Source organism: Dromaius novaehollandiae, chromosome 6, assembly GCF_036370855.1.
Source record: "Dromaius novaehollandiae isolate bDroNov1 chromosome 6, bDroNov1.hap1, whole genome shotgun sequence".
In the NCBI taxonomy this organism is placed as follows: Eukaryota; Metazoa; Chordata; class Aves; order Casuariiformes; family Dromaiidae; genus Dromaius; species Dromaius novaehollandiae.
The window spans coordinates 39843832-39863917 of NC_088103.1; the positions used below are offsets into that span (position 1 = coordinate 39843832).

At 36.2% G+C, this 20086-nt stretch overlaps 1 protein-coding gene across 5 annotated transcripts in view; it reads left to right on the forward strand.

Annotated features, from left to right (window-relative positions):
* Positions 1-20086, forward strand: part of ATRNL1 (attractin like 1) — a 567608-nt gene that overhangs the window by 113267 nt on the left and 434255 nt on the right. For all 5 annotated transcript variants that reach the window (XM_026096163.2, XM_026096166.2, XM_064514272.1 and 2 more), the window contains exons 13-16: positions 1767-1975; positions 4200-4318; positions 14816-14948; positions 16384-16565. In XM_026096163.2, coding sequence (XP_025951948.1) covers positions 1767-1975; positions 4200-4318; positions 14816-14948; positions 16384-16565 — 643 coding nt within the window. The remainder of the gene's footprint in view (positions 1-1766; positions 1976-4199; positions 4319-14815; positions 14949-16383; positions 16566-20086) is intronic.

Consider the following 20086-nt stretch of genomic DNA (forward strand, 5'->3'; position numbering starts at 1 on the left):
GTGTGGCTTAATGACATACAACTGATGTAATTTATTAACATGAAAAATAGTGGTCAGCAGTAGCTTTACAGATCTTAAATCGTCAATACAGCTAATCATCAATGTGATATGCTTTGAAACGTGTTCAGAGGTTTCTTTTATATGAACCTACTAGAGTATTTTTCCTCGCTGTTGTGACCTACAGTAAATTTGAAATTCTATGCTCCTTGCTTTCATATAATGGGCAAAATCTTTTTATAACATATGATTCATTGTTCTTCTACAATCATAAAATTAAAAACATCTAACTGAAATTTATATAATGGAGAAAAGTAAGATTTTGAAGATAATTATTATCAACAGCTTGCAGGAAAAAAAGCCTTCCAGCCTCAGATTAAATTAAGTATATTGCTTATCCTCTGTAAAATGTATCATACTTTCATAAAACTTGCTATGAGTAGAAGAGCTCAGTAATACTTAATCTAGAAGCAGGAGATAGAGTGGATATGGAGTTTGCTGGATTTGATGGCTGAACTCTCTGCTTCACCCACCTCAACCACCAAAAGATAAAATTGCATAGCAAACATAATCTTTTTCATGTAAAAGATGTAGAAAACTGAAATCAAATTTAAAAACATTTCTGCTGTTGCCTTGTGTGGGTTTTACTGGCTGCCAAATGGCCTAATATATGACATTTATGGTACTATAAATGATTGTGCCTTAATGTGTATTACTGAACACTTCTCTTCGACGTTATTAATCATCTTTATATACTCAGTATTTAAATATATGCAGGCACCTACGTCTTCTATATATGAATATTGTATAAGTCAAAAGTAATGGAGATGGTATGTAATACTACAAATAACAGATGTTAACAAAAACATTGGCAATAAGTTGCAACTGTTTACACAGAGTGCTTAAAATTCATCAACGAATAGATTACTGCATTAAGGGAAAATTGCTTAGAATGAAAGGATCCAGCAGCTACTAGTTTTTGACAAATTCTAATTTGTGTTGTCTTAAGACATTTAAGCTACGTTTGATGCTTCAAGAACTGTCATTTTCAATGAATTAGATGCAAGGTGAAAATACGTATGTGTTTTTTCAGGACTCACTGTATTATTAGTAGGCATCTATGTACAAAATATATAATATGAGATACTCTCCAAAGGTTTTTCTATTGGTCACTGTAGTATTAATTCTATTTTAAGAATATATGATGCAACAGATAAACAAGTTCTTTCTTAACATCTTTTAACTGGTGCTGTTCTTGATTGTGAATGAGAAGAGCGAGGATAAGGGCAAGGTCTTTAGTCTAGTCTTCTGTTTTTGATGTCGGCAAAAAATATCCGTTTGCCAATTGTTGTTGCCTGTTTCAGGAATCTTCTTGAAGAAAAATGTTTTTACTGCAGTCCATTTACTTGTGCTGTATGTGTTCTCGTTACCTAATTGCAAAAATGAGTATTGTTTCCTGCATAGCCTTTTTTTCTTCCTTTCAGATGTTTTCTGTGTTTCACTCTACAATACATATAGTGTAGTTTTTATTAAACTTCACCATGGAGGAGCGTGCTAAAAAAAATGGACCACTCAGAGTCATGATCAGAGAAAGCTGAAGGATGTTGTTATAATATTATCTGTATATATATATGTGTGTGTGTTTAAATATAAATATATATATAACCACCCCCACACACGTTTTATTGTATATGAAGACAGCTAAAGAAATCATGAAAGTTTATTTATAGCCACAATAACAGCTATATTTACTTGCTTTTTCCCAATAGGTCCATGTACATATTTGGGGGGTTTTCAAGTGTTCTTTTGAATGACATCCTTGTGTACAAGCCTCCAAACTGCGAAGCGTTCAGAGATGAAGAACTATGTAAAAATGCTCGTCCAGGGATAAGATGTCTGTGGAACAAGAAACACTGTGAATCCTGGGAATCTGGACATGCTAATAACATCCTCAGAGCAAAGTGTCCTAAAAAGGCAGGTGTGTAAATTATCGTGTACTAATATATTTACAGTATATTCTAATCTTACAGTCTTAGTGCTGCAATGCAATGTAGGAATGAGAAGACAAAAACAGGTAGAACCAGTGATTGGACTATTAAGTCAGTTCTTTTCTGGGAATATCTGGTGCCAGTGGTTAATGAATTGATTTTTAAAATCATTAAACTCTTAATTTTGTTGGATTTTAAGTACAGGGAAGTAGATGTAAAAAAGCATGAGTTTAAGATGCTAGGGGATAGAAAACAGAGCGTTTAAAGAGAAGAAGTCACTTCATTGTAGGGCTAGAATGAGTTTAGGTTGAATTTGGGTCAGTGTGTTTGAAGGGCTGACAAAAGGATGAGCTTTGAAATACTGTAAATTAATTAAATTTTCTTTCTCAATTTTCTCCTGTTTTATGATGTTAACAAATAAATAAATAGAAATCTTCAAATTATTCTGGGCCCAAGAAATCATAATATCAGTCACATAGATAGACTTTGTAAATGGTTTCTGGCCTTGCAGGTGCATAGCACTGTCATGTCTGTATGTACCAGTAAGAGAGAGGGGCAGTATCACTGCCTCAGGGAGATTACTAATACTCCTCTTTGATATGTATAGGAGAATACAATACATTCACAGCTGGAAAAGCTTGAAACAAACAAGCCCTTTGCAGCAGTGTGTCAAAATCAGTTAAACTTTGTCTTGTGAAATTCTAGTTGCCATTGTGATATCTGTATTGATTGAAACAGCAATTTGTCATTATGAATAACTGTTGCACCCTATTCCTAAGTATTTTGGCTTGCCACAAATAGATTGCTTGTAAAAGTGCTGTTCTTATACTTTACATGAGCACAATATGCAGCACTGCTACACATATCTGCTATTTTTTCTGTGCATCTTTCTATGCAGCACAGTATATAATTGCTCGCCAAACTTATTTTTTCATGATTTATTTCTGAACTGGATATAAAGTTGCAAAGTTGGAAAAACAGTGGATTACATAACAAAAATATTATCTGCTTTCTGAAGAACTGCTCTTGTACAGTTTCGTAAGATTTAGAGATCTGGAATCTAGAATGTTTCAGCTCTTTATAAAAAGAGCTGAATCATAGCATCAGATATTTTTTAAAAAAAGAGGGGAAAGGCAAAACAAACCACAGGCAGGCTGAAGCAAAACAGAAAAGTTAGGGTAGTTTCTAAAATAGGTCTACTGCAGTGGGATCAAACTACACCTATATCAAAGTAGAAGAGGCAAGGTGTATAAAATTCCTGTTGTAAAGTTGTGTGGGTCTGCCAAAACCTTAAATAATTGGACTGTGCCACTTCACTTCTGCTGAATCTGTCCAATTTCTGGGAGTAACATTCTGTCAAAAGCCAAGTGTTCATATATTCATTTATGCCACCTGACTCAGTTGTTGTGCTGGTTAAGAGCATCGTGTGAGAAACTGCTGACAGTCAAAATTAAAACACAAACACAATTTCCAGTGGGTTTGCAGAAGAGCAGTTCTTGGATAGCAACTCTTACCTGGCAATGAGGATCTCTTAAACTTATCCCAGGACTAAAGAAGCCAAACTGCATAGCAGTTAAAAGGGGGAGTCAACGTACGAGATGGAAGGAATTCTCCTATATTGAATCATTGCGATTTTTCAATTTTTATCCTCTTTTAACAGAAGTAAACATTTTTGTCCCACACTTTTAAATAACATAAATTTTAGTCCAAGTCCTGAAGATTTGTATTACGTATTTAACGACCCTCTTCCACAGAGATTATTCATAGAGAAAGAGCAGGGCACTGTAACTAATCATTTTTAAGTTTATAAATTAATTAGACAGAGTTAAAATATTTATACACATTGCTAATGATCATCATAGATTTTTTTTAACTTCTTTTACTGTTGCGTTTTTGCATGGTGGTCTAATAGTTTTGTTCAGAAACCTGCATCTGAAGAAAATCTTTCTTAATGGAATGAGCAAAGGATAGTTTGAGACTGATATTCTTAACCTGTGCACTGTACTAAATGAGTCTGTGTGTTGCAAACCAGTGAGTGTTCTTTTAGTTAAATAAATGTTAAGTGCGTACAATTGATTTCCTACAGTAACTTACAGGCTTTTTAATGGCCAGAGTTGAAATAAAAGATGTGATAGAAAATATTCTAAACAAGGGTATTCTAAGCATATTCTCCTTCAGTGTGATGTTTCTTTTTGACTTCCATTTGTATTGCAGCTGCTGCAGATGACAGATGCTATAGATATGCAGACTGTGCAAGCTGTACTGCTAATACAAATGGATGCCAGTGGTGTGATGACAAGAAGTGCATTTCAGCAAATAGTAACTGTAGCGTGGTGAGTCTTTGCAAATCTATGGTCGTGGTATTAATATTTCTTTTGTAGCTAAAACAGAGGTCTTTTGCACCAAATGAAAAGGAGATGCACACCAAGTGCACTTTCATAGCAGCTTGTTTTGAACACAAACATAAACACACTAATATAGTATAACTATGCAAGCGTTTTTGTTTAGAAAAATCAGTCAGGGATACCCTGATATAGTGATTTATTATTCACAGATCTGTGTGTTTCAGGGTTTATTATTACCAGTTTATTTATAAATTATATAGTACTAGACAATTTCACCATAAATTTGCCACATTGTGATACTTGAGTTGGCCTGCAGGAATTAAGACTAATAGCATTTGAGACTGCAGAATATTTTGGCTTCTAAAGGGTAAAGTCATTACTTCCACTATCATTTGGTGAAGATAAACATATTTGTAATGAATGTTAAAATCTAAGAAACTTAGAACTGTCTCCTAAGAACTATTTTTTTTACAAGCTTGTATTTTATGAATAACTTTATTGATTCTACAATTAAAGATAAAAATACTTTAAAAGGAGAAAAAGGAAAAATTCTGGCTGGCTTTAAAAAAAAGTCACTCTAATTCTCTTTATTGTCCTACCTCTTACCACACAGACAAATGCTATTGATAGGGAAGAGGTAAACTAGGTTTCCAGTGAAAGCAATTTTCAGTATATTTTTGGCAAAAACAAATAGAAAAGTCAGTAGCTTACATAATTTCGTAAATATTGAGCTCAGAGTTTTGATGGAATATATGGTCCTATAGATACGAAAAAGGGGGTAGAAAGAAACAAGCATATTTAAATTAATTTAACCTCTATGTAGAAGATAAAATGAATGAGAATTTTTCCCTTTCAACATTAGATTCAGTTCATTTTTTCCCTTTCAAACAGAACCAGGGCAATCTCAGTCTTGGTATTCCAATCATTAATCGTCATAGAAATGTTCTTCTGTAAGTCATAGAGTCGCTTGGTATCTGATTAAAGAAATATGAGTCTGCATCACCATGAGATTATATGTGACCTGTAAATTGGTTGTGATGATTCAGTAAACACTGTTCTGTTTTTGTATGTTCATACTGCTTATATTTATAAATACATGCAAGCTTATATATATTTTTTATATTGCTTTGTCCCATGCTTTATGCATTATGTTGTCTGCCATTTGCTGTGTCTTTCTTGCTTGTTCATTTGATTTTTATTTCATTTGTCTAACTCCAGACACAAGGTTGTACTTGAGTTTAAACTCCTTTCTTTACACGCTTCCATTAGTAGAAGCAGCTTGCTCTCTGGTTTGAACCTGTTGCAAATCAACATTGTTCTTCCGGTAGAGAAATTACGGCATGGACAGGATTAAGTCTGACTCAAATTGTGCCCATTCAGGCAGAGTGAGCACAAACAGCTTGAGTCACTGGCATTCATAGCTAGTCTCTGCTAATAAAAGCAATACAGATATAAATTCATCAGCGGTCATGTCAAAGTGACTTCATATTCCAGAATCTAGTGGTTGAAGTTTCCTTTGTGATCTTCAAGGTTAGATGCCAAATTTCTGACTCTTGTTTTGAACTAATAAGAATTTAAAGCAAGGAATCGTTGCAAAGGAGCAGACTATCTTCATGCCTCCTAACTGTGGAACACTGGATATTTTAGTACATGCTTCTCAGTTCAATATTTTTTTTTGTTGGTTTTTTTTTGGGTTTTTTTTTTTTGGACCACCTTTCATGACCAAGTTGTCAGTTTAATTGGCAGCTTATGCACCAGTCTTCTCTCTATCATTTCTTGTCTTTTATTCAGCAAAGGCTGTTATCTTTTATTCAGCAAAGGCTGTTAGTCGGGTTACTGAAGAATTAGTTGGTGAAAATTCATCTAAATGTTTTCTGAAAAGAATTGTTGTCATAAATTAGAGATGGCTATTTCAAATTTAGTGTACTGGCCTGGAAACTGTGGTGGCAGAATTTTTCCACTGTCAGCATACAACCATGAAAATAACACCAACAGAAAGGTACCATGCGGAAAAACAGCATGGATTGGCCTAGTTACCCATTTTCATAGACTGCTCCTTCTGAACTAGGCCCACAAACTGAGAGTGTTGTGACAGTAATACAGGATAACAAACTGAAATGCCTCAAGTAGAAAGCCGCACTTTTGCAGCTGTCCAAAGATCTTACTTAAATCATAGGACATCCAGATAAGAGAGATAGTAATGTTTTAGAGTCTGTTGCTTTTGCTCCCTGGAAAGTGGCCAGCATACTAAGGATATGTTGGCAATCAGTTTGGCATTGGCCTCATGGTCATGGATGTTTGCAAAGCAGTGACTGATGGCAGGACTGTATAATATGAAAATTTCCCTGAAATAACTGAGATTTGGACAGATGGACTTTATAAGTAGTACTAATGCACTGATGATACACATATACTACTTACCTGTGCTCCCCATCTGATGTGGGTCAGCACATTAACAGGAGACGATTCCACTATAATGCAGACTCATGGATCATCAAGGTATATCATTATACTCATCTGATGTAATAGCAATGCCAGATTGTTCTGGAGGTCTGGCTCATTTCAGGACTGGCGAGCTAATTTGCTTTTTTCCCATAGAAACTCACATAAGTAGGATACTTGTACATCCTATGCTTTTAGCTGACCCATCATACCAGCTGCAGATGTGAGGGGTGAAGGCTTATCCCATCTTGCCCAACTGAGAAACAGTTTACTTACAGTCTATGGAGTGGTTCAAGATGGTACTGATATTTGCCTTTGGCCATGGGGTAGGTTGAACAGAATCCTGGCAGCAGTGCCTTGTGGTTGGTTTGCTACCATTAAATCTATCTATTAGAGATTGTGTACAACAAATACTTTGAGGGTTGTCTTGAGATACTACATCATTAAACTCTCTGGACTGCTTACCGGTTATTTCCATGGTGCACTGTGGTTATTCTGAAATCGAATGCAACGCCTATATATACAATTTTAAAAAATGTTATTTCATTATGTTTGCTGAGATCAATAGACACTAAAAAGTGGCAAGATCATCTACTCTGCTATTCAAAAAGTGTGCAGATACATACAATGGTTTGCCATAGGGGCTAAAGAGAATAGAAACCCCCCATTAATACTGTCTTATGCAGAGTAAAGACTTTGTGTAACACAACATGCTAACAACCTATATAACTCTTTTATGCTCTTCTGTGAAGCCTCCTGCATCTAGTTCAGGGCTGTTTTCAGCTCTGAAAGATAGAATATTGTATAAAACTTTGTCACAAAGAAGGAAATTTCATATCATTGATGTATCTCTTCTTTTTGTCCCATTCATTGGACACCTGTGCATCAAAGATGAAAGTTTAAGCAAGAATTTCTGGTTGACCTGTGAAACCTAATAGCACTGCAAACATGTACCTCTAAACACCACATATCATTCTTTCCTCTTCGAAAAATGCCTTTCTGTCAGCTCCAGGTCCTCCTTTCTTCCTTTCTTCTCCATCCCACAGCTTCCTTCCTTCTGCTTTTTATGAAACATTCTGTGTCCTGCCTATAGTATATTTCTGACTTTTACGGAGTAGATTATACTGACTTTCACCAGCAGTTCACTGTCCTTAAGTTTATTATATTGATCTCACACTTGGACACTTCCATTTATTCTCTGTGGTAATAGTCATCCCTGTTCTCACTGATTTTGATGCGTTTCACCTATTTCCTGTTAGAGGAAGAAGACAAGATGTGGATATCCTTAACTTTTTTTATGAAGCTATATTCACTTTACACATCTGGACATAAAAGGCATTAACTCCTATCCTGAAAGAATGATAATACCTTACTGGCTCCATTATTCAGAAAATTGACTGTATTAATATTTTGTAGTGGAAATAGTCACAGGAAAAAATTAATTTTACAATTTTTTATAATTTTACCTCCCAGTTCTTATTAAAAAAAAAAAAAAAAAAAAGGATCTTGGAGAGAGATTACTTCTTTTCAAGCTACAGCTGCTTTACAGGGTGTCATTTTTCTTGAGAGTAGCACAGAAGAGAAAGCAATTGATCTACTCCTTAGGGAGTGGGCATCCTATGTAAGGCATATCATTTTGACCTGTGAGACAAATAGAATGATAAAATGACTGAAGAAGGCCTGCCAGTTACAACAGAAGGCAAAGCTTCCTGTAATAAAGAAGACCAGAAACAACCTAAATTTTACAGAGCAAAAAACTGTGTTTTATCAATTATTTTTTGCTCCTCAGAAATGGGGCAAAATAATTCATGATAAAGTGGGAGAGAGATATTGAGAGTAATCATTTTTAAACAGCAATATAGCAAGTATATTTAGTCCCCATAATGGCCATAAGTCTGTTTTACTTTTGAAGTTTGCTTTCCTACATACATGTAGGTACACTTAAAAAGTGTTATTGCACTGAAGCCCTGGAAGTGCTAGAGTGCCTCCTGCTTGTCAGCCATCTTTAAGCTCTGTGCTTGAGAAAGTGGAAGGTGAGCGGGGTTGAGACAGGTACCATGATGCTTATATTTGTGTTCAGCTAAAGTGCTGCTAGGCTTGTAGGTGAAAAGTTTTTTAAAAAATTTAGTTATACATCTAGATGGTTACTGGATGATGTGTTGGTCTCTTTTTGATATTTAAAATTTCAAAGAATTCTGAAGGCATGTTTTTTGCCTTCTTTTTCCTTTTTTTCCTATTTTGCAACCCACTTCTTTGCCTCCTCTCTCCCCCTGTTCTTCGGGAAGCAATGAGGAATGCTTGCAGTAGTTGCTTAACAAAACAAATCTGTGTTTGCTTCTTTACAACCTCAACATGACTCTTTTTTCCTTTCCTGTCTCCATAACAAACTCTAACACAGAATCACAGAAGGGTCGAGGTTGGAAGGGACCTCTGGAGATCATCTAGTCCAACCCCCCTGCTCAAGCAGGGTCACCTAGAGCAGGCTACCGGACCCTGTCCAGACAGCTTTTGAATATCTCCAAGGAAGGAGTCTCTGCAACCTCTCTGGGCATCCTGTTCCAGTGCTCTGTTACCCTCAGAGTAAAGAGGTTTTTCCTCATGTGCAGGCAGAGCTTCCTGTGTTTCAGTTCATGCCTGTTGCCTCTCGTCCTATCACTGGGCACCACTGAAAAGAGTCTGGCCCCATCCTCTCTACATCCTCCCTTCAGATATTTATACACATTGATGAGATCCCCCCTTAGTCTTCTCTCCTCCAGGCTGAAGAGTCCCAGCTCTCTCAGCCTTTCCTCATATGAGAGATGCTCCAGTCCCTCTGCTGGACTCCCTCCAGTAGGTCCATGTCTCTCTTGTACTGGGGAGCCCAGAACTGGACACAGTACTCCAGATGCGGCATCACCAGGGCTGAGCAGAGGGGGAGGATCACCTTCCTCGACCTGCTGGCAATGCTCTTCCTAAGGCAACCCAGGATACCATTGGCCTTCTTGGCCACAAGGGCACACTGCTGGCTCACGGTCAGCCTGCAGTCCCCCAAGACCCCCGGGTCCTTCCCTGCAGAGCTACTTTCCAGCAGGCCAGCCCCCAGGCTGCACTGGTGCAAGGGGTTATTCCTCCTGAGGTGCAGGACTCTGCACTTGCCTTTGTTGAACTTCACGAGGGTCCTCTCTGCCCATCTCTCCAGCCTGTCTGGGTCCCTCTGAATGGCAGCACAGCCCTCTGGGGTATCAGCTGCTCCTCCCAGTTTGATATCATCAGCAAACTTGCTGAGGGTGCTCTGTCCCTTCATCCCGGTCACCGATGAATAAGTTGAACAACACTGGACCCGGTACTGAAACCTGGGGGGCACCGCTAGCTACAGGCCTCCAACACGGCTTTGCACCACTGAGCACAACCCTCTGAGCTCTGCCATTCAGCCAGCTCTCAGTCCACCTCACTGTCTGCTCATCCATCTCGTACTTCATCAGCTTCCCTATGCGGATGTTATGGGAGACAATGAGATCTCTACTTCAGGTTGAAACAGTGGTCCTGAAAGGCCAGCACTTGGGCAATTAGCAAGAAATCGCTTCCATCTCTGCTTACTTTCTTGTCTCTAGTATAAATTGAAGCTGTCACTGCAGAGAGGGTAGCTGTAATGATATGCTCCATTGCTTATCTAGCTATTTTGGTCTATAATCCTTGTTTTATATTTTTATATATTTATATTTAAATATATTTTATACATTTATATATATATTTATAATTTTAACTGACCACACTAGAAGTTTTCAAATAAAGTAATTTCATTTGCAATACTACTTATTTCCATATTACTTACAGAAAATTTTTTTGAAGGATTGATGTGCAGCAGTAGTATAATGTTAAGCTTCCCTCTAAAATGTCTGCAGTATTGATTTTGAGAGAAAAAGTTTTCTTTTCAAAACTGTAACAGTCCTTGGAAAATATAGGAAAAACCTCTTTCCTTATAACATTTCAGCTTCTGTTCTGGATACTCTTTTACTGTAACAAAACAGCAGACATAAGGCAGGCTGAATAAATTGAGAGCACCTAACCCATTGGGATCAAGAACACCAGGCAGTAGCACATGGATGTAATTCTTTTCTGGTCAGCATACAGGCTATATGACATATTTTTTGAAGTAGAACACATGGGAGATGGTGACAGGAAGAGGCATAGCTAAGGCACTCCTGCATCCAGTCTGTATTGCATTTTTGGAAGTCATGCTGTTTGTGGATGCAAAAACAGCTACATGTTCCATCTATAACTGTGGCAAACCCACAACTGTATTTCCAGTAGAATTCTCTGAATTTCTCATGTGTCAGTCTCTGCACATACAATACAATAAAGCCCCAGTTGATATAATTTTCTTAAGTAAAGCACAAATTGCTATGTGATTTTAAATTATTTTATATCTAAGCAATGTAGACTAAACCTGGTAGAAGCCATGAAGGGTGTGATAAAGAGCATCTTATTGAGGAACAAGGGGTACCAGAGTATGCTCCAAAGATAAGTATAATCCTACCTTTAAGTTATACTTTTAACAATGACTTAAAGAAAGGAATCATTGTCTTTTTGTAATATGTTTGCATGGCTTCCAGAAAGATAGCATCCTGTTTCATGATGGTAATCCTTAAATGCTACAGTAATACTAATAGTAACAATAGCAATCTGCCTGCAGTTGAGGAATTCAAAGAACAATCAAGGAGAAATACTTTTTAAAGTAGCAGAAGGAATTATAAATAAGATTAAAATTAACATGGTGAAAAAAGGAAAATAAAGACTGAGAAATACCCAGTAGTAAGATTTGGCAGTAGTTTTAGAGAAATAGAGGAAAATCTATTAGATAATCTATTAGAAAATTAAATTAGACAAACCGCAAGATTTTAGTGGTATCTAGAAAAATCTAAAAGGAGGAAAATAAGGTATGTCATTTAATAGTAATTAGTGAAATTATATGATAAAATAATACTTTCATTCTACAATGGATATGTAGAAAATCACTGCAGTTCATAAATCTGCCTGTATACACCATATCAAGGTCAGAACTGAAAAATCTAAATAATCAGATATAAGTAGGAAACTTTATATGTAACGTGATTTACTCACACTTTTTTGTGTAAACATTATAAGTATCTTACAGCAATACAAGACTTCAGTAACAGATGGGCTGTCATATTTCAGAATTTCATTGGGTTTGGTAGCTCAAATTATAACCTTAATGTTGTATTAATATGAGTTACCTATTGGATTCATATTTATATTGAACTAATGAGATTTTCAGGGAAGCAATGTTTAAATTGGATTTAAGGGAAATAAGTGCTGGGAATAAGGGAATACAACAGAAAACATTATTATAGAATAGTCAGTGGTAGTTTGAATTTTATTTTAAACATTAAATAACGTGCACAACAAGCTTCACAATTAGAAGGTAATAGAACAAATATCTTGGTTTAATTAGACAACTGCAATCTGTATGTAATATTACTGTGGAATAAATCATTTTCAAAACAATTAGAATGCTTAAGGATTTTGACATTGTGATCATGATGTGTTAACAGGGAATATTATTTGAGGTACTGAAAATGAGCAGATGGTGCTTACTTGTAATCTAAAATTCATTGTAAAGCATCTCTCAGGCAGTTTTGTGAATAACCATTATGACTGAGTGAAACTAAATGTAGGTTTGTGCCAGAGGTTTTGTATGCGTTACTGTTTGCGTGTATTTATTGTCCAGATAGACATCCTATTACTTTACAACATTTCCTTTCCCTCTGTTTCATACAGTTGTGTAGATGCCTTCTCCTAGAACAGCTTCTCTGTTTCTCTTTACTTCACGGTAGCCTCTCTCATAGACCAGAAAAATAGTGGGTACCTTTCATAATATGTTCACTGATGGGCATCTGGCCCAATAAAGGCACCAAACAGGCCCCTAAACAGCAGTGTTCTCCAGCAGTAATGAAGCTGGTCCTGTGTGAGACTGAAAATTCATTTTAACAATTGCATTATTCCAGGACTTCCTGAAAAAAACTACATAAAAAGAGGTTGGTTGTTTTCCCTCTTGACTGCAGTAGGTTGATGCACTATCATCATAATTCCAGTACCTAGAACTGTGTTAACTTATTATCATATTGCCCCTTTAAATGTGCTTTATAGTATTTCAGAAGAAAATATGTATTAGGAAGGAAAGGAACTAAAATTGTCAAGTAAACCATACACATGCTACCTCAGTGCAATCCTTTTCTGCTACTCAGCATGAACATCTTCTGTTATTAGGGAGAGAAAGTATTTATAAAATATTCTTTGGCAGTTGTATGATTTTAACTTCTGGGATGGATGCCTCTAGTTACATAACTGAAATCTGAAGAAATATTAGTAATTTAAATAAACTGACAACATGTATTTTCTGGCATAAAATGTATATGTAATTGTTTATAATCAGAAATTGACATTTGACAGATACATGCATTTGTGCAAAACTTTTAGGCACCTGTAAACTTGGGCATGTTTTAAGACTTTGGATATGTCTGAATGCCACTGCAGCTGATGGGTAGATTAGCTCTGAATTTTATCAAAGTAAACCATCTCAACACATTGTTTTTCTATTTTAGATGAAATATATTTCTTTGTTGTTTGACTTGCCTATAATAACTCAGCAGCCCAAATGTACAGGGTGAGCTAATAGAAGAGTCAGAACTAACCAAAGCTGGAGGCAGCTGTATTTCTGCTTTTTCGTGTTATGTTTGTGCCCTTCCCATGCAAATGTAATCTGTGCTTAATTAACCTGGGGTAGCTGGACTGGCCTTCACATTTAAGTAAAATAGGAACTTTTAGTAAAATGCTTTGGTAAGCAGCCAGAAATGTAACTCCTGTAAATTAAATGTATTGTGTATTCCTGTATATCCTTTTGTTATGCAAGTTAGTATGTCTCCTAAGAAGGAGGAAACGAGCTCTTCCCTTTTGCCTAGACTGCGTACTCTGAGTCTGACGAGGAGAAACTTGACCACCATTGTGTGTGGTCTTATGTGGGTATTGTTTGGGAGCCTGTTGGGGAAGTATGTTTTTGTTTGAGTTTGTGTTCAGTGGTGAGAATAATGATTTTTTGAATTAGGACTTATTTTTAGTTATTACCTGCAAATGAAAATAGCTGAGACAGTCTAATGGATAAATAGATGAATTGATTCATATTTTGGATAGTTTATTAAATAAGATGTCAATAGTTATGTCTCACCTTAAAAGTACTACTAAAGGGAAAAAAAAGTTTTCAAAATGCCTAACTTAAAAAGCAATACTTAGTTTTTCAGAAGAGAATCAGATAAATTCCTTCAGCGTTTACTGCTTTTCTTATACACAAATGTACCAAGGGAATACTGTTATCCTTGGTTTTATGTCATGACTTGCCAAAACAGTACCCTGTAGATCCTATGCATTTTATACCAAGTATCTTAAATACAAGTTTGTAGTTAAAACTTTAAGATAAAGTGACTGGAATTTTTGACAAATCCTGAAATAGTATTTCTTGTGTTTTATAATCACTTGTCTGTAACTCCAATTTTTGCTTGTTTCACTTAACTCAGGTAAAATAATATAGTGCATTATCTTGCACCTTCTGTCAATGAAGTGTAGTTACTTTACACCTGCATCTTGCTCTATTTTTTATAATCTTTTTGATTGTTTTGCTTGATTAACCTGCAGATAACTGGAGAATGAAATAATTTGGTGAGAACATATCCTTGAACTATATAAGAAATAGAGATTTAGTTTAGTTGTTTAAGCCTTTCCTGTGCTCAGTAGAGAGAAGTGGCATCTTCAAAGTGCTATTTGTCCCATACAGAGTTATCCGAAGCCTAAGGCAACTGGGATGAATTGTCCTCTAGAGATGCCTTTCTTGTTCTCCACCGACTGAAAGGGGAACCTAGACAAGGAGCTTAAATTAGACCTAACTTCTAGATGGCTCTGCTTTTCTGGGGGAAATGTGTATTTCAGTTCTGACTTCTGGTTTGTTGGCAGTTTCAGATACAATATACTGTTCTGTTTGTTTTGTTTTCATAGTCGGTAAAAAACTACACCAAATGTCATGTGAGAAATGAACAGATCTGCAATAAACTGACCAGCTGTAAAAGCTGCTCACTACACCTGAACTGCCAGTGGGACCAGCGGCAGCAAGAGTGCCAGGCGTTACCTGGTAAGAGCTTTGGCATGGGACTCTGCTTCTCTGCTTTTTGTAATCCTTGTCAGAGCTGGATGGATCTCCACCACTGTTCCCAGATAACATTCATTCAACTAGAAGACTAGATTCCTTTTGCATGTGCTAACTCTACCCTCCTGAGTACGCCCCTACAGGTGAACGAAGATGTAATTACATCACTAATTGGTATAGCTCTGCTACCTTTAATCTTGTTAGGAGAAGTAACACTATTAATGGAGGCATGATGGTGTGCACCTCTGCACAAGCTAGTGATGAGTTCCAGCCTGTGGTGGTCACTAAGGAAAGAGCTGAATTGCCATTCTGAATCCTTTACTGCTATATATTCACTGCTATTGTTATTTTTGCTAGCTGGGTTTTTGTCTTCCATTGAAATGGTTGTACTTGAATTGTGCTGTGCAGATAGAGCCCAAGGCCTGACTTCTAGATTGTCTAATGTTATGAATACTATGAAAGCAGTGAATATTAAAATGCTGATATAAAATATTTTCAGAAGGTGAATGTTAATATTCTGAAATAATATTTATTCTGTAATTCATATTCATAACTGAATATGATATATGCAGTTAGATATTGGAAACGCCCCATCTGATCTTCTTGTCCAACTGAAGTTAATGAACAGAATTGTTTTTATGACAGCAGCTACCTGTAACGAACAGTCTACAAATAGTTTCTGTGAAAAATTATTTGCAGAAATTATTCATTAAATAGCTTTAATACATTTATTTCATGCAGTTTTAAACAGCATTTGTGTAATCTGTGTAGAGATTAACTATAATAATTGCTATGAATTATTTAGTCTGTTTTTAATAGTTATCTGCATCTGACTGATGCTGAAATATTTTGAAGAAGAAATGTTTCCTAAAATGTTCAGTTATCAGAATTTCCTATCGTGCTGATTATGTTTATAGATAGACTAACATATGATAAAGCAAAGATAAGATATATTTGTCATCTTTTAATTGTAGGAAATTTGTTTTCAAATTTTGAAATTTAGGTAATGTTTAGATAAAGTGATTTCTTTATTTCCCTAGGACATTAGGGACATTTATTTCCTTAGTACTGAAAGCTAAAGCTCTATTAATTATGTGCATAATCTAGTCTTTAATGTTTAGTTCTGCTCAAGTGTGAATAGCAGAAATAGTGTAATAATATTATTACCCTGAAACTTAACATATGCCTTATTGAAGTATGTCGTAAGTTTTTACAAGTTTCTTTTCATAAAACGCTATTGCTGTAATTAAATCATTCAAAGTTATATTGCTTGCTGTTTTAGAATTTTTATGTGATATGGAAAGGGAAATTGAGTACTGGGATATATTTTGAATGATCATCTGAAGAAGATGAAATTCAGACTCTCTTTTAAGTTTTTATTTTTTTTTAATCAGTTTTAATCTTATACTTTTTATACTAGCTCATCTGTGTGGGGAAGGATGGAGTCATATTGGAGATGCCTGCCTCCGCATAAATTCTAGTCGTGAAAGCTATGACAATGCCAAACTATATTGCTACAATTTAAGTGGGAATCTTGCCTCATTAACAACCTCAAAAGAAGTGGAATTTGTTCTGGATGAAATACAGAAGTATACACTTCAGGTAACTTTAATAACTGTAATTCACGTTCATGTGAATTAAATTTGCTGTGAGGAATCTGTTCTAAGGATTTGTCCAAAGAGACAGAGGAAAATGAATACCGTCACGAAGGCTTTAAAATACATAGCGTGCTGCCAAATATCTGTGATATCAGTGATGTGTAGGATACTACAGAAACCTCCCATATAAGGCTAATAAAGCAGCAATTCTCAAATGTTTCTCCCTACTGATTTAACTCCTGCAGGTTACTGTTTACATTCTGTTTTCAAGAGATAAAACAAGAGAATGTCTGGAATACTGATTTTGGAGATGCCAGTGCTTTTCCAACGCACTATTACAGCAGGAATGAAAACAAGACAAAACAGTTTTCACTGTAATGAAGAAAAATTTCTTTGCTTTCACATCAGTGTATGTTAAACTGCTCGCAGGCTTGTTTTTGGGTGGTGAACTTCGCTAATCTGCAGAAGATTGAATTGACTACTTATATGACCTGCTATGACCTTCCTTTCTGTTCTAAATTGCTCATTTTAGACTGCAACTACCTGTGCTCTTCTACAGACAATTTTATGTGCTGCATTTTCCTTGAGTTTTCAGGAGGAACACTTGTTGAAGTTGCAGCTGTGTAAGGGAGAAGCATTTTCTTCTCTTTGGTAATAGCTAGAAATGAGAAGTGTGTACCTTGCTATTAGTGGTATAATTGTAGATTAAAAAAAAAAGGGGGGGAGGGCTAAACTCACCTGCCTGAAAAGGGGTGAAGACCGTTGTCATTAATGTAGCAGATCAAAAATCTCTAGAAGTGAGCGGCAAGGACTATCATCTTAAAATTGCAACTTAAGTTTGTATCACTAGTGAAATGATTCTCACTACCACATTTGGGGAAAGTTACTAAACATATGACAGGTACAGCAAGGTTTTGTCCAATATCATAAAGAAAACATTTCCTAATTTTAAAGCTGGTTATTATACTGCAGTAGTAATAGCACTTTATGGCTGAGAGCAACATATCCATACTGCAACTGTTAGATCTGTCTGCTGTCTTTGATGTGACTGATAATGGGATATTATTTGTTGCGGCTGCAATGTGTCGTGAGTAGATAGGAGCTGATTTGGATAGGATAGGAACTGATTTGAAGAAACAAAGCCTTTTGGAGCCTCAGACAGTTTTTCCATTTGAATGTTCTTCAATTTTCACTACAGGCTTTTCTAATTGTTTAATGTCATTTGCGGAATTTATCTCTCTGTACCTCTTAAGTCTGGTTTCTGTGTTTTCTCTGTCTGGGTCTTAGCCACCTTGGAATTAGATTATTATAACGTGCTCTTTTGAGGCATGTACTTGGGACCTTTCTAAACCGGTCATTTACAAGTAGTGTAGAATACAGAAACTTATTCACTGAGTGTGTAACGGTATTGGAAGTCTGTAATGTCAACTGTAGCTCAATTATATTATCCATTTAGGGGATTGCTTTAATAATTCAAGGTTCTGGTTTATTTTGACATCTGTCTTTGGATGTTCAGATTACAACATCACTTTGTGCTCTGGTTTCCTGGAAGTGCAGTCACTAGCAAGATATGAACTGAAGTTCAGAGAGTTTGAGAGAGAGCAGTTGTGGAGGTGGCTATAATTTCACTGCAGAAGGCTAAGCCTCTGGCAACCCCCTGCCACGTGAAGGGCTCCTGCTTCTGTGCCACTTCATTTGACACGGGCTGTCAACGAGTTGAGGACAGGGACGTACTAGGGATGTATACTTCTCTACTCTGCAAAAATACCATAAATCTCTCTAATTTCCTATATATGTGGTATATGAGATCCAAAGATCAGAGAAAAGGGGTGAGTGTGTGTGCACGCGCATGTGCTCGAAGTGTGTGGGGACTCCCAGCGCTGCAGCGCAGGAAGGAGTCAACAGCTCATCATGACTCCATGATAACGGTAGGAGAGGGAGGGAGGCAGGGAAGGGGTTCAAAACTCTTACGTGCCGCTGGTAATACAGCTGTCCTCAAGAGATTCTTTAGCAATATTATCTATATTCATTTGTTAGCTGTAGCACAGTGTCACAATTACCTGTTCATGGGTGGTCAGCTTCAGTTTTTCAGCAGTTAAGTGCTCAGGGTTTGATTGCTGTGTTGTTTAAACTGCTGGAAACCCTACCCACATCTCTGACACGTGTCCCTGCAACAGTATCCACCCAGACAGCATGTCTTAACAGAATAAGAATCCATTACAAGCAAATCAGTTCATGTTAGTAAACAACATTTTTAAGTGTATATTTTGGGTTTTAGAATATGCAGCATTTCCTTGATTGTATAATATTTTTTAAGTAGCTTAGCTTACCTTTACCATCAGAGGATAAAAGAAGACAATTATGAGTAATAATTAAAATTTATATCAAGCTAGTAGATGATTTGCAAAATTTTTATGTAATGTTTCAAGTGAATCCAGATGGCTAAAAAGAAAATAGCAGTGTAAGATTACCTTTGTGATACACTAATATTGAGTGAAAAATATAAGGATGTGTGCTATGAATCAAAATATTCTGTGTTATCTTTTAGTGTTTTGTTTCAAGAAGGATGTGCAAATATAGGTTATACACTTAAGGGTTTTTTCAATAAATGTAGGACCTGGACAGAGCAAAATTATTTGTTTTTGCTGGAAGCACATTTTTTTCTAATTAATTGCTAGTAAAGGAGAGAGAAAGGTAATTCTTTTAATTCAGAAAACTTCTTTTGATATTTTACTTTCTGCAACTTTGGAACACATTCTGTCTGTCTGCTTTTTGACATGAGATAATCTTCAAAATGTTATTGAAATGGAAATAACAAAATCACAAATGGCAATGATTTCTCTAATTATTTATTTATTTTTTTATTTATTACTCCTGATGCCTGTTAAAATACCTCACAGGAGGTCCTCAGATCTAATAGCTTCTGACGGAGTATCAATATGACAGTTACCTAACTGGCTTGAGATATAGATGAGAAATAGATTTTTAGTATTTGGAAGCTAGACTTGTGTTGTATTTCAAGGCTTAGAACTTCTTCAAGGCGACATCCTGCTTAGCATGTCTTTATTTAAATGAAGTATGTCCTGAGCCAGTGTGATGATACAAATCTGAGATATCCCACATGCAGTTTATGCAGTGGTAGACAAATACGCATACGCACTTCAAAGGTGTATCGTGGATTAAATGATCATGTAGTTATCAGAATCTCTAATGAAATATTGCTATGATCTGTGCTGTTTGTTCCGTTAGTTAAGGAAAAAAAAAAATCTCTTTCATTCCTATCTCTGTCCAGTTGCGTTTATGAGACAGCCTAAATGTGCTATCAGGTGTCACAGAGACTCTCTGAAATTTTGCTTGATTTTCTTTTGTCTACCTTTTCCTCTCAAACCTCAACATAATGATTTAAGGGGTGAGATTTCATTTTAGATGGCTTGTTTTTGTTACAGATAGTGTTGTGGAGTTCACAAATGTAGTCAGAGGAGCTGTAAGGTGAAAACTATGCCTTAATCTGAAATATCTATGCTG